This window comes from Blastomyces gilchristii (genome assembly GCF_000003855.2).
Source record: "Blastomyces gilchristii SLH14081 genomic scaffold supercont1.2, whole genome shotgun sequence".
Lineage (NCBI taxonomy): Eukaryota > Fungi > Ascomycota > Eurotiomycetes > Onygenales > Ajellomycetaceae > Blastomyces > Blastomyces gilchristii.
The window spans coordinates 5,776,159-5,790,660 of record NW_003101681.1 but is presented as its reverse complement, the minus strand read 5'-3'; the positions used below and the strand labels follow the sequence as shown (position 1 = coordinate 5,790,660).

Below are 14,502 nucleotides of genomic sequence, written 5' to 3'. Positions count from 1 at the left end.
CAATCGGAGCTGGAGAAAGTTGGCGCTCGAGAAACAAACAAAATTCGCCGCTGACAAGCCAATCAGATGCAGGGTTCTAAGCGCCAGACAGTTGGATTGTTTGACTGTTGGCTGGTGTGAATTAATGACTGGCAGTGATCATCATGAGGCTTTGCACCTTACTGGGCTGACAACAAGATAAATATTTGTGTTCACCATGGCGTAAAAATGAAAAAAGTGAATTGGCGTTCCTTCACGGCCGCATTGGTAATAAGGCGTAACTTAACTAACTTACTGTGTAACTAGGTGGGCGATTGTTTCAGGCCGCATTGAGGCGCGGGCGCTTGTTGTGTGGCACAGACTACAGTGCGGGGGGAAGAATGAGGCTTCAGATGAGACACCAGTATACATCTAATGCTTATGTATGTGTGTACGAAGGCTTTACCTGATGTATTTCTCATAGCTATTCAAGTATATCAGAAACAGAAGACTGGAACGGCGTTAAGTAGCCTGTAGGACTGCGAACAGTAGAAGCTGACACCAGAGCAAAACGCATCAAGAAAAATAAGGATATTACTGGCATAAGCATTGTTGTTAACTCCTCGCATAAACATCATTTCCTCCCCCTTGCTATCATCACTCGGATTTCCGTGCCAAACCCGAACAGCTGGAGCCAGGGCTAACCCATGATCTGCAGGTGGAAGAGGGCAATTCAGCCGGTTAGAAGAGGCAAAACACAAAATGGCGGTTGCGAGAGACAACGACTCATCCCATCAGCTTCATCAAAGCTTGTGTTTTGACGGCCTTTTTTCATCTCATTGTTCTGTCTATTAGTTCATCACCTAGTTACCGCTATGGCCTGACCACTCCCCTCCCTCCCCCCAATACAACCATGAGTGAGTGAGGCATTGCACAATGCAATGCACATATCCCAATCGCAGGCAGCTGGTCAGCCTTACGCTGGCCATCGTCCTCCTCCTGCTGCTGGCCTTCTACTATCGCAGCCAGGGTCCTTTTTCCTTCCACGCGCCAAATACATCCTATCCGGCTTCGTCTGTACAGAGTCCGAAACTTACCTCTTCACCACCTCGCCCTCCTCCGCCTCCTCCTCCTCCTCCTCCAGCGTCCAGCTCCGACCCCAAACGGCTTCAAGATGAACCGTCCACGCCTCACAACCTCACCCGTACCCTCGTAATCGCCTCCCTGCTCGAAGAAGACACGACTTGGGCCTCCAGCCTCTCCTCCGCAGACCCCACCCTCACAACCGCAATCTATGTCGTCGACAATCCCACCACCCTAAACAACACCACCCCCACCATATTCCCCTACCTCACCGTCCCCGCCAACAAGGGCCACGAAGCCATGGTCTACCTAACCTACATAATAGACACCTACCACGCCCTCCCAGACATCTCAATCTTCATGCACGCCCACGCCATCACATGGCACAACAACGACTTTCTCTCCTCCTCCTCTTCCGCACAAGCCGTCCAACGCCTCCGCAGCGCCAAGGTCCTGCGCGACGGCTACATGAACCTGCGCTGCCACCACAACCCGGGCTGCCCGGACCACATCCACCCCACCATCCCAACCGACCAAGGCACCACCAAAACGACGACGGCGGGTCAAAGCGCCAGCGCCAGCGACACGGGCGAAACCCAAAGCCAAGACGACATCCTAAACATCCCCGAATCCGCCGTGATGGGCCAAGCGTGGACCGAACTGTTCCCCACAACGCCCATCCCCCGCGTCCTCTCGCAGCCCTGCTGCGGCCAGTTTGCCGTGAGCGCCGACCGGATCCGCTCCGTGCCGCGCGAGCGCTATGTGGAGTTTCGGAATTGGTTGTTGGCGACGGCGCTGGATGACCGGCTGAGCGGGCGGGTGTGGGAGTATCTGTGGCAGTATGTGTTTGGGCGGGTGGAGGAGTATTGTCCGGATGAGTATACTTGTTATTGTGAGGGGTACGGGGTGTGTTTCGGCGGGGATAAGGGGGAGTATTTGAGGTATTTTGAGTTGAGGAAAAACAGTACGGAGATTAGGGAGGAGATTGAGAGATTGAAGGAGGGAGGTGATAAGGATAAGGATAACGGGAGGGTGAAGGAGCGGGAGCGGGAGTTGGAGGTGATTCTGACGCAGATGGAGGAGATCAAAGCGAAGTCGGGGGGCTCGTGATGGGATAACGTTACTTTCCTTGTTTTTCTTCTTTCTGCCTTTCATTTATTCATTGCAAAGGGAGTTATTGACATCTTGTTTTCTCTCCTTCAAGGGCTACATCAGATGTCTTGGGCTGTTGACAGACATGGAAAGGCGGATACTTTTCGGAAATATATATATGGATACCCCTGCAGGAGCGAGTCCGTTAGTAATTACAACCGTCACACAATAATCTCCATCTTGCAACTTCCATATGCGCTTCTGGTCGGTCGCACCGCCTCCCCTCCCTGTGTATATATGTAATGTATAGTACATTATTACCACACATTCGCCACTCCATATACAAACAAGACAAACATTACATCACATGACCAGACCAGCCGCTGACTAACATCCGACAATCCGCCAATCAGCATCCGCCCTGAATCTCGGCTACGACTAGCGCCACCCGTGACTCCCACGCCCAACCCTATAAATACTCCTCGTCGTCCCCCAACTCTTTTTACAATTCTTTTTTCTCTCTCTTTTCCTTCCCCATCCAAGTGCACGGGTTTTACGTTACCAGTGAAGGTTCGCCTGAGGCAACGTTTTTGCTAGTTGAAAACTACAACTACTGACCGCTCCATGTTGGTCTTCGGATCGGCTGGGAATTTTTGAAACAATTTTGAAAAAAAAAAAACCATGCCACGCCGCCTCCTATCAAATAGAGAAGGCTGAAAGGGTGGCTGTGGTTTTATGATGTACAATGGCTTGATGACCTTGATTTGTCGTCGCTGTTGTATACCTCTTTGTTCTCGTACGGGCCTGCGTTATATACGCGGCTTGGATGGGGTTGGATTCTTCTTTTCACTATTTGATGTCCCCTTGTGGGATGCGATGGAGAAGAGAATGTTTTGCTGTGTAGGATCGGATCCATGGATCTATTGTCGTGAATTGATCACGTGACTATTTATTACTTTTTTGTACTGTAGACATTGAAATGACAAAACAGACACAGGTAAATCTAGTAGAGATGATATATGTATATTTTAAATTTCATTATTCGCCTGGTTGCCCGCTCAGGCTCTTCTCATGCCAAATCCCCTCCCCCGGACCTCAAATCTTCCCTCGCAGAGTGTAGTGCATATATAGAGCGAAGAGAAGGGGAAAGAAGCAAGGGTAAAAAAATAAGAGGTTTGTTTTTTTGATGCGAGAAGAAAATGAACAGAAAAAAGAAGAATATATAGTTATGTAATGTTAAGATAATAAATCCCGAGAAGTGCAGTGACGGATGGATACCCTGTATGGTTGAAAAGGGAGAAGAAGAAGAAGAAGAAGAAAGAAAGCCTTCGCGTCCTTCAAGAGGGCGAGGGAAAGAAAAGAAGAAAAGAAGAAAAAAGCTCCGAAAAGTGGAAGGGAGGCTGTGCTGCTAAGGTGTAGGGCAGCACAAGAAGTAGAAGAACAGATAAGAAAACACCCTCCCTCCCAATAACAATATAAGAGGCCCATTCGTAAATCAATGACATCGCCAATCAATCATCCACAGACAATACAGGAAATCAAACTCGTAAATTTCCCCAAACCAGATTCCCAACCCTCAACATACCTACCAGACCCTTTCAAACCAGTTAAATCCTAGGAAAAAAGAAAGGGTCATATTATTAACCTACCCCCGCCCCTGCTGCATAATTCACTTCCGATCACCAGCAACAGGCCCCTTCCCAACAACAACCTCTCCCGCCTCAACCCCCCTCAACAAACTCCCCTCCACAAACTGACTCTCCTGCGATAGATCCACCATCGGCTTCGCGAAATTATTCCTATCGCCCGTTGCCACACCGCGGCCGGTGTCATACCGGCCCGGCGGGCCCGCGGCGGTTGTGGCAGCGCGGGCAAGGAGACCTGTAGGCGCGAAGGGGGATGTGTGGGTTAGGGCGTGGGGGCTTGAGATTTGGATTGGAGTTTGGATTGGAGGTTTTCGGGTAGCATTGTCCCGGGGCTGTGACGGGCAATGGCGGGATGGACTCGTTGTTGTAGCTGCTGCTGTTAACTGTAGCGGCGCGTTCACGGCGTCGGATAGTGGTGGTGGTGCCATGGGATGTTGTGGGGCGGGTATGGTGGATGCTTCCGCCGCCGCGGGTGATATTGGGAGGAGCACCGTGAGAAGTCGCAGGTGACTGTACTGGTTTTCGCCAGGTGGTTGCGCTGGGAATTACAATTGCACCGGGCGGCACTTCAGGGCTCGTGGCTGCCTCGACCAGCGGTTGCCCGTGTTCCGCGGCAACGCCTCGCCCCTTTCGCGTGTGTTGGGGCGGTTCTTGGAATACGGGCGTCAGGTCGATGAGGGGTTTGGGTTTCTGCTTGACGGACTTGGATCTGCTGAAGGGGCCGCCATTGATGCTATCTTTGGGGCTTGTGGGGATTTGTGGTGACGTGTAGTCGCGGCTGTTTCGGCGACTTGAGCGGTCACTGGGGGAAGTGGGACTTTCAGTGGCTAGGTTTCGGAGGAGGCCAAGGCCGGTGAATGCTTGTTGGGAAGCGTCTTTTTCCCGTTCCTCTAGAGCCTTTGTGCGTTGGGCGTATGTTTTACCAAGTAGGCCTGAAGAAACAAAGGGGTCGGGGTCTGATTCGGTGGTGGGCTCCTTTTTGGATTTCTTTGCGGGTGTGGAGGGTCGTTTCTGAGGGCGCGTTGGGCGACCATGGACGGAAGCAGCTTTTGATATGGATGGCTCCTTGGAAACCTCCTCTGGGATGTTGTCGATAGGCTCGATTTTCCACTTTGATATATCCATATCCAGAAGCGGTTTGAATGTTCCAAGTTGATAGGGAATAGAGGCATCGGAACCCTGACGTGACCTCGACTTCTGGGCTCCCGACTGCGGAGATTTCGCATCCGAATTAATCGAATCTTCCTCCTTATCACCTTCGCCCAGAACATTCACGAGGTACCAGCTCCGCCATTGCTGAACCGCCTTATACCACCCCAACCCTATTTGCTCATCATCGGTGGCAAAATAATGCACAAAATTCTCCGTTGTCAAGAACATGCTAGATTTCTGCTGGCTCTTGACTGCAAAACATATCCGTTTCGGAGCCTTGACCCTTCTCACCGTCTCCAGTGAGGTAGGCGAGTAGACATCAAAGTCAGACAAATGGCAGATATTCATGGACTCTCCACCCTGCTTCTTCGCGATAGTGACCTGGCCATCTGACCGCAGGGTAACCCAGCGTCTTTCCCACTTGCCCGGGCGTTGAGAATGGTAAAGGTGGAATATAGATTCCGAGGGCTGCTTACGCGGAGCCAATCTGACATCGAGGCCCTCCCTCTCACGCTGGTCCGGCAGCCGTGACACCATTAAATGGTTCTGCGAATCGCTATCCCATGAATTCATGACATCACGTACGTGTTCGTATTTTCGCAGTGGTCGTTCTAGACCGAGCTGCTTGAAAGATTCCAAGAGAATCGAAGATTGCGGCTCGATGTTCTCTGACAAACAGTTTGCCGCCGAATTTAGGAGATCCTGCGCCTGCGTAGTCGGGGTAAACGGGAGACATATAAAGGAGTCGTTGCAAATTACCAGGACTTTTCTTTCGCCGGCATTGACAGCAGAGATAGGTGCTTCATTGCCAGAGGCCACCTTGACCTCGTCAGGGCTGATTGGTAGTGGAGAAGAGATGAGTGTCTTTAATCTTTCTCGATTATTATTATGATGACTGTTGCCGCCGCTGCTGTTGTTGTTAGGTTTCGAGCTCGAAGTAGGATCCAAGGCTTTCATCCGTGACAAGAACCCGCCCCCTTTCACTTTCACTAGTTGGGGTTTCGACTTCAAACCATTATGCGCTGCAGCCGCTCTCTCATTCGCGGCGAGCTCTTCATTGGTAATGTTTTGCACATGGTCCCGAATGTCTAGCATTCTTGGCTCAGGAACGGTGCGTAGTCTACCAGGCACGGCGGGGGTATTATGCGATTCACTCGTGGGAGAGCGGACGTTTGCACGCCCAGGATCAGTATGCGTACGTGATCGGCGGGGTCGAGAGTCTTCCATGCTGGACATACTACTATGCCTTTCTAGAGAGAAATATCCAGTGGGTGGCTTTGTATCTTCCGCGATGTTATCTATGGGACCCGCTCCATGTGAGCCTTTGGTGTCATGACTTTGACTTGTTGACTGCACAGCTCCCTGAGAGCAAGACGCATCGGATGCAGGCGCCGTGTCCGAGTGGTCCTGTAGCCTGGTAGATCCCGCGCCCTGCTGCTTCGGGGTAATCTCGTGTTGCTCCCTTGCCTGAAGGTCTTGCATGCAGTCTCCGTCTGTGTGTGGACGGGTAGGTAATGTCACCGCAGCTGGAAGCGGCGAGGGGGAAGGGACAGGATAGGCAGTCTTGGTTGCACTAGGTTTCGCGTGTCGGTATCTAGACATGCTGCGCTTGATCGATTCATTCTGTGTCTTAGAGAACGGCGGCGGCGAACCGATCTCGGAACTCATAGGCAACGGGGGCGGGCTCAAGGGAGTTGGAAAGGACTGCGCAGCTGCATTCTGAATTGCCTGTGCCTCAGCAGCTTTCCGGACGGAACGATATCTGGAAAATTTAGGTGGTGCTTGTAGCGGCGGAGGCTGTGTTAACACGGGTGACGTCGTGGACGACGAAGAGGTATGCGGACGGGCGTCCATAGCGACGTAGTTTCAGAACGGGTTTTCCTTCTTTTTGTTTTGTTCCTTCTGTTTCATACAATATCCATCGTATCGAGATCTCAGTCTGTATCTGCAAAAGGTCAGACAATCTTTCCCCAGACGACGATGGGAGGTTTATTTCCGTGGGTTTGTGTTGCCAGTTGGGATTGCCCATAGCGCATTGGGGGTCGCACCGCAGTCGCCAGTGCGACCTGATTTGCAAGAACAATTGTGGCAACAGGGACTCACGGGAGCAATGGATTAGGGGATATTAAACAGCAGTCGATACAGATTCGGACAGGAATATGGACTGGTCAAACGACGACGATTGATGCTGTGGCGCGAGGAAACAGGATGCCAGCCCACGCGGTAGGTCGCAGACTTGCACAGCGGGGGAGTTGCCAATTGCAAGGTCGAAAAGGGAATCTCTGGCTGCAGGATCGTCGGGACTATTGTGATAGGGCTCAGCGAGACCAGACGGACGAAGGCGATGGAGCTTGTTGGCTGAGATCTGAGCGGGCCATTGGGCAACTAATAAATGGCGGACAGCGATGATCAAGGAAAATCGCGAGCGGCCTTGATTCTTGCCAATTGGTTGAAGAATGATAAAAAAAAGAAAGGGAAAAAGAAAAAGAAAAGAAAAGAGGACCTGAGAAAGAAAGAAGACCCCAGCACTCTATTTTGTGATGATGTGATGGTGATAGTCTGATATTCCAACGCTTCTGCGCTTCTGCGATGCGGAATTTATGTTATGTACTCCGTACCGTACCGTACCGTTGTTACATTGCAATCTCTCGGGAAAAAGAGCGGGTCGCGATGTTACAGTCAGCTGACATAAATAAATCAACGCGTCCCCCACATTTTCTCCAACCACAATCAATCTGTCAGGTCACGTGATCTGGCTTACTAATCCTTCCACCATATAACTTTCCACAAGCTAGCAACCTTTCAATCACACAAGCTTTACACCTTTCACAGGTTATGAGACTCATTTTATGCAAAATCACTGTCAATTCAGAATTTCTTGTCAATATAATTATTATTAAACTACTGCTTCATTCAATACATTTATCAGAAGTTAAAATTGTCTTATTCTATCAGTATTGATGTGTTTAAGATCTTAATAATTAAAAATACTACTGCTCACTTAAAAAAGAGACTTGCAGAAAATACATCACATTTGCAAAAAAAAAAAAAGCAAGAAAAGAGAATAATATTGACAAGAATTCAATGAATAAATATTAAGATGACAGATTTAATACAATCTCACTTATATACATGTTCACAATCTCACATTCTTTTCACTGAGTCAGTTGCAGTTGATGATGATAATTCTTTATACTTATATACTCTGTCAGTGAACATTCTTCTGAAGCTTTTAAAAGCTTTATTGATAAATACTCTGAAACACTCTCTTGAGAAGCTGATTTGAATACAGCTTCTAACACAGTCAGGTCATCTCTTTAATCTACTTAATAGCTTGATAAAGCTGGTTCTTATGAAGTTAACAGTTCAGATGAGATAATATCAGATCAACAGATAAAGCATCTCAAGATAATATTTGAGATAAAGAAGAAGAAGTGAAGAGTTCTAAAACTTAAACTATAACTGAAAAAACTCTGTGAACAGAGATTCTCTACAGATTAATCACAGAATGTTAATAATTATTCTGTTATTATATTAACAGTCTGTACAGTCACATGAAATTCTAATCTCAGTGAAAGATTGAAATTCAATCTTTATAAACTGAATAGCTGTGTTGACAAGATAATCTCTTAATTTAAGAAAGATGTTAAGAATACTGTGAGATTAAACAGTCTAACTGATATATTCAATTACATCACATGAAGCATCTTCATGAAATTGAAACTGATTGATACACAGTGTTAATATATAATAGAGAAATAACAGACTCAGAACTCTCTATAAAAAGATGATAAATAAGTATTATTCTGAGATGTCAGAAATCAGTAGCTCTACACATTCATCTTGAACTTCTTGAATACAGGTGTCAGACTATATTTCTTCAAATATGATGAAAATCAGATTACTTATACTCTATGAAATGCAATTGAACAGAAATACTCTGTTCTTAAAACATAGTTACACTGTGAGATAGTTCTGAAATTCATGTCTCTTGATAATACACAGATCATCAATCTACACACATTCTTTAATAAGTTTCAGTTCATTATTATAAAATTGAAGATGATGAATGCTTTCTTCTCAGATATGTGAATATTTGATATCTTCTACTCAGTTCTATTCAACAATTGAAGAAATTATGTTCAGAAGAAGATAGAGAAGATACAGAATTTCAAATTCACAGCTATAATATTGAATATTGATCTTCTTATGAAGAAGATCTGTTTACAGCTTAATTCTTCAAAAGATAAAAAGAATCTACAGAATACAGATTCTGCAGTCAACACTGCTACAACAGATACAATAATCACTACATCTATCAATTCTAACAATAATACATTGAATTCAGCCTGTGAAGACTGTACTGAATATAATTATAATAGTACTTAAGAGAGCTTCTGAAATCATCAGAGATCAGAAAATTCATCTACATATTCTGAATGTGAGAGATCTCACTTTGACATCTGTTAATTAATCAATTCAGACAATGCTCTGAATAATTGAAGAATAAACAATACTGTGAGAATAAAGAAATTCAAGAAAAAGAAGAAAAAGAACAATAGTGAGAGTAGAATTTAACTATTTATTACAGATGAATCAGACATCTATCAGATGATAAATCTTGCAGAGATTATCAATGTATTAGCCTGTTTTATGAAACCTCACAAGAATTCTCTCATGATATGAGATAGTGATACTGAATGTCACATAGTGAGTGATAGATCACAATTTTCAGAACTTATAGTAATCAATAATTCAACAGTTCAAGTGATTAATAAGATTATTATGAAGATTCAGAGTGTTGATACTACATTCATCTCAGTGAGTAAAAGATTGATAGAATTCAATTATGTATACTATATGTCAGAACTATTCATAAATCTGATCTCTGCTGAGCTTATGAAATGTCAGAACTATATTCACTGTAATATACAAGTTAATGCTGGAAACTACTTTAAGTTTCTATTATCTATCAACAGTGATATCTTCTATATCAATCTGTCTCACAATAATATTTACATTCTATCTGACAGCTCACTGACATTTTATGAGATAATAAATGACTCAATGTATGAAGTGATGATATATATGATCATTCTGAAATCAAAGACAATCTCAACAGATTATAATTCAAGTACTGAGTCTTTGAGATCTTTCAGCTGTGAGAAGATTGAATAGTTAATTAACTCTAAGAATTCAGATACTGATTTCTTTATTATCTTATCTTCATCTTAATTATCTGCAGTTCTTCTGAAACAGCTTCTGATAGATAAGTGATATCATTGACTTGATCATATCAGTGAAAATAGTATATTAAAAATGATCAGAGATCTGTGATTTAATATTATCATTATCAGTCTGAAGAAATTATCATTCTGTGTCACATGTGTTAAGACTAAACAGAAACATGCTTTTTACAAGAATTTCATACCACATTGTGCCACCTGCAAGGTCTTGAAGATTTGAGTGAATATCTTCAGTGATGATGAGACTCTTGAAACTGAGAATGATATATTATCTTACATTGACAAGAAGCTTGCAATGATGATAACAGATGATGCTATCTGTATAAGATGAATATTTCTATTGAAATGCAAGAATGAGATGTTGAGATATCTATAGATCTTCAATCAATTTATCAAGAATCTGCTGAGATGTGATATTGCAATTATTCACTCAGATTATAAAGAATTGAATTCAAATGCAGTTGCAGTATATATACTTAGTGAAGATATAAAATGAAAGCTGACTTTCTCTTATACTTCACAGCAAGATGAAGTATCTGAACAATTGATTGATTTGATTATTGAGAAGTCTCAATCACTATTAATAGACTCTTCAGCTCTGAAAAAGATGTGAGATGAGACAGTTATTGCAGTCACAGAGCTGCTTAATCTTATATCAATCTCAATAATATTGTATGAGAGCTCTGAAAATACAAAGCTGATTATATTATATGAGGCCTGACTTGAAGCTCTATCTTCTATACACAGCATTCACTGATGAGGTTGCAAAGCATTCTTAAAGATAGTTCTCAAGCTCATCAATAAGATAGCTTCTCATTTCAAAAAGTTGATTTTTGTGAGTTATGATGATTTTATTAATTATAGATTGATGAACCTCTTCAATGAGTGTTTATACATATTAAAAGATGTTATCTTTCAGAAGAATCTTCATCTTGTCAATTCATTGATATCAACTACTTCATACAACTCAAAGATTCTACTCAATACAGTCTGTAAAGCAGCTGTGATGATTTCTTCAGTGACATCAGACCTACTCACTGCAGTCTGTTAAGAGATTGCAGTAATTTCTGATTTATCAATAGATAATCTGTTCATTAATGAGAAAATTCAATCTGAGTGTTCATTATTTCTTATACTCACTAATAATTGATGAATTAACTATGAAATCTCTGTGAGAATATCTATCTTTTTAGTGCAGAATACACTGAACTCTTCAGAATTCACAGTTGAATTGAATGATTCTTCAACATCTACAAGAAATATCACTTCAGTGAGAGATAGTCTTGAAGATCTATTCACTGATTCTGAGATCACTGCACTTTCAATCTCAAAAAACCTCACACGCGTCAAAGCTTCTATGAAATGAAAATATTATTACAAGACCTGTATTAAAGAGATCAACTGTTTAAAACAGATAGAAGTCTGATAACTGATTAAGAGAATATTATAAATGAGTGTTCTCTGTAATTAATGAGTATTTGATAAAAAGTTTAATAATATGAGTGATGTTATCTGCTATAAGGTCTGCTGAGTTGTCTGTGAAAATCTTTAACAGAAGAAAGTTAATTACTCAAGAATTTTTACACTCATTATCTCTGCATTCATCTCACAAGCTCTCATGACAATCTCAGCATTCTGGGGATGATATGTTCTGCAGATTGATATGATAACTGCTTTTTCAAACACTCAACTGCCTGCTGATGAATAAATATATATGAATCAATTCACAGAATTCTGCAAAGATTATGATAATCTTGTGTATGAGTTGATACAGAGACTCTACAGTCTTAAGCAAGCAGCACTCTTATAATATAAAAAGCTGTGAAAGATGCTATTACACTCAGACTTCTGTGTCAGTCTCTATAATACTGAACTATTTATTCACAATAAAAGACAGATCTATATAATTATCTATGTGAATAATATTCATCTCTACAGCCTGAAAATTGAAGATCTGAACTGGGTCAAAGCTGAAATCACTGCTAATTACAAGATCAAGAATGTAGAGAATTTCAACTGCTATCTAGAAATGAAGATTGATAGAGATTTAACTTCATTGATATTTTTTCAATCTCTCTTTATAAGAAATCTTCTAAAGAAGTTCTCAATAAATGACTATCATTCTACATTCACTTCTATAGAGAAGAACATCAATTTCATGAATAATGATGAGAAATCAATTGCATACATAGCAGAATTTACTCTACAGTTCTATCAATCTGGTATCAGATCTCTATAATATCTGACATTTAATATACATTCTGATATGAGCTTCATCACAGAATTTCTTGAATAATTCAGCTTCTGATCTATATCAAAGAACTGAGCTGTATACAAGTATACACTTCAATATCTACAGAGTTCAATCAATGAGAGTATAACCTATCACTGAGGTGCTGAAATTGAATCTGTAGCATATACAGATGCTGATTGAGCTGATAGAGATTCAGAATTCTGTTCAACTACTGATTATATCATCTATATAATAGATGACCCTGTTACATGGCGGAGCTGCTGATAAACAGAGATCTTTAAGTCATTAACAGAGACTGAATATATTGCATTCTTTAAGACTGTATATAAGCTTGTCTGTCTCTGAGAGCTTCTAGAAGATGCTGAATTCATCTCATTCTATCTTAACAATCTGAATGCTGATGATCATCTTATTTTCATCACAGTTAATAGTCTAACTTATACAATTCATGCTGATAATAAGTCTGTCATAGAGCTATTCTCTTCTGAAGCAATTTCATGCTGCTTGAAGTATATAGAGATCTGTTTTGACATTCTTCAGAATCTTGTCTGTAAGAATGAGATATGTATCTGATATATTTCATCTGCTGAGAATGCAGTGAATGAGCTTACTAAATCACTTGAAACATTGAAATATATGCATTGAAAGGAGATTATGAAGATGAAGAGATAGAGAGATAAAAAATGATATATATCATGACTGATTTTTTATTACTTTACATTTTTCAGTCATTTTTTGTACCTGTACTTGATTTGAAGGCGAATTTTGTATATAGCATTGTGTATAGTTACTCTGATGAGTGGGGATGTCAGGTCATGTGATCTGGCTTACTAATCCTTTCACTATATAACTTTTCACAAGCTAGCAACCTTTCAATCACACAAGCTTTACACCTTTCACACAATCACCTTTACGGAGTACTGTGTAGCCTCTACAAATGTCAATTCTCGGTGTGAAAAGAGGTTGATCTTGTGTGAGATATTACTCACGACTAATTTACTTCTAAGCAAAAAAAAAAAAAAAAAGGTTTATATTATATAGTTATATGATCTTAGTATTTCACTATTCACTATCTTCTCTACTCCGTAATTTCTCAGGAATCAGAAAAGTCAACCTCGCTAAAAGCGCCACTCGACCTCGCTATGTAAGCAGACCTCGCGGATGTAGAATAGTTGTAGGCTACTGGGGCAAAAGAGCTCAGTCACCACCAGCGCACTGCTGGTAGAAGGGCCGATCAACCCGGGACACTCAACACCCCCTCTCAGACCAGCTACAATACGGAGAGCGCTATCAAAAGAATTGCGCCGCTCAGATTCAATTATACAGCTAAGAAGTGCCATCATGTTTTAATGAGTAATTACATTTAGCTTCAAATCACCCTGTATTCTGATTGCTATGTATTCTGAATTGATTATTAATTTCTCTTTGTTCTCAAATATCTAATCTCTAATATCTCATCTCTAATATCTTATCTCTAATATCTCATCTCTAATATCTCATCTGTCAATTTCATATGGCATTAAATACTGATATTGTTACAAGAGCTCTTGTAATGACTCTTAAATCACTCTATTTTAGCAAGTTAAATGTTGAAATCACAGAAATCACCCAGATCTCAGAGAGTCAAATCAACTGTATATATAAATGTACAATTGAATGTGGATTCAATTCTGAACTGTCTCATATTATACTTTATAATGAATGACTTCAAGATACTCTTAAATCTGACTAATCAACTCTGAAAAATGATAGTATTAAGAATACTATATTTACAAAGATTTAATGTGATTAATATGAATAAGAAAAGATATATACTAATTTTATTAATGAATTCAGTAATAAAGAAATTGAGATATCTTCTATAACTATATAAAGAATTCTTTACAAAGCAGACCTGTGAAAAACAAAGTCTATATAGAAGTCAGAACTTATTAAGAAGATATAACTAAATTAACTTCAATTCTATCTAAAGTATAAGAATTGAATCTTGAAGAATTGAAAGAATGTTATTTAATCAGATAAAATCTCTGTTATTCTTCTTTATTAATAAGATAAATATAGAATATAATAC

The 14,502-nt window shown here is 41.4% G+C and overlaps 2 protein-coding genes across 2 annotated transcripts; one reads left to right on the top strand and one right to left on the bottom strand.

Annotated features, from left to right (window-relative positions):
• The first annotated feature begins 635 nt into the window (after positions 1–635).
• On the top strand, positions 636–2,379 carry BDBG_01527 (uncharacterized protein). Its single transcript, XM_002628573.2, has one exon. It carries the CDS (start codon positions 895–897, stop codon positions 2,149–2,151), a length of 1,257 nt encoding a protein of 418 aa, XP_002628619.1. The 5' UTR covers positions 636–894; the 3' UTR covers positions 2,152–2,379.
• Positions 2,380–3,038: 659 nt separating this feature from the next.
• BDBG_01526 (uncharacterized protein) lies at positions 3,039–7,597 on the bottom strand. The gene is made up of 2 exons (XM_031720375.1): positions 7,035–7,597; positions 3,039–6,876 (listed from the first exon to the last, which is right to left on the bottom strand). The coding sequence occupies exon 2, from the start codon at positions 6,783–6,785 to the stop codon at positions 3,963–3,965; it is 2,823 nt and encodes a 940-aa protein (XP_031576535.1). The 5' UTR covers positions 6,786–6,876; positions 7,035–7,597; the 3' UTR covers positions 3,039–3,962.
• Between the last annotated feature and the right edge of the window lie 6,905 nt (positions 7,598–14,502).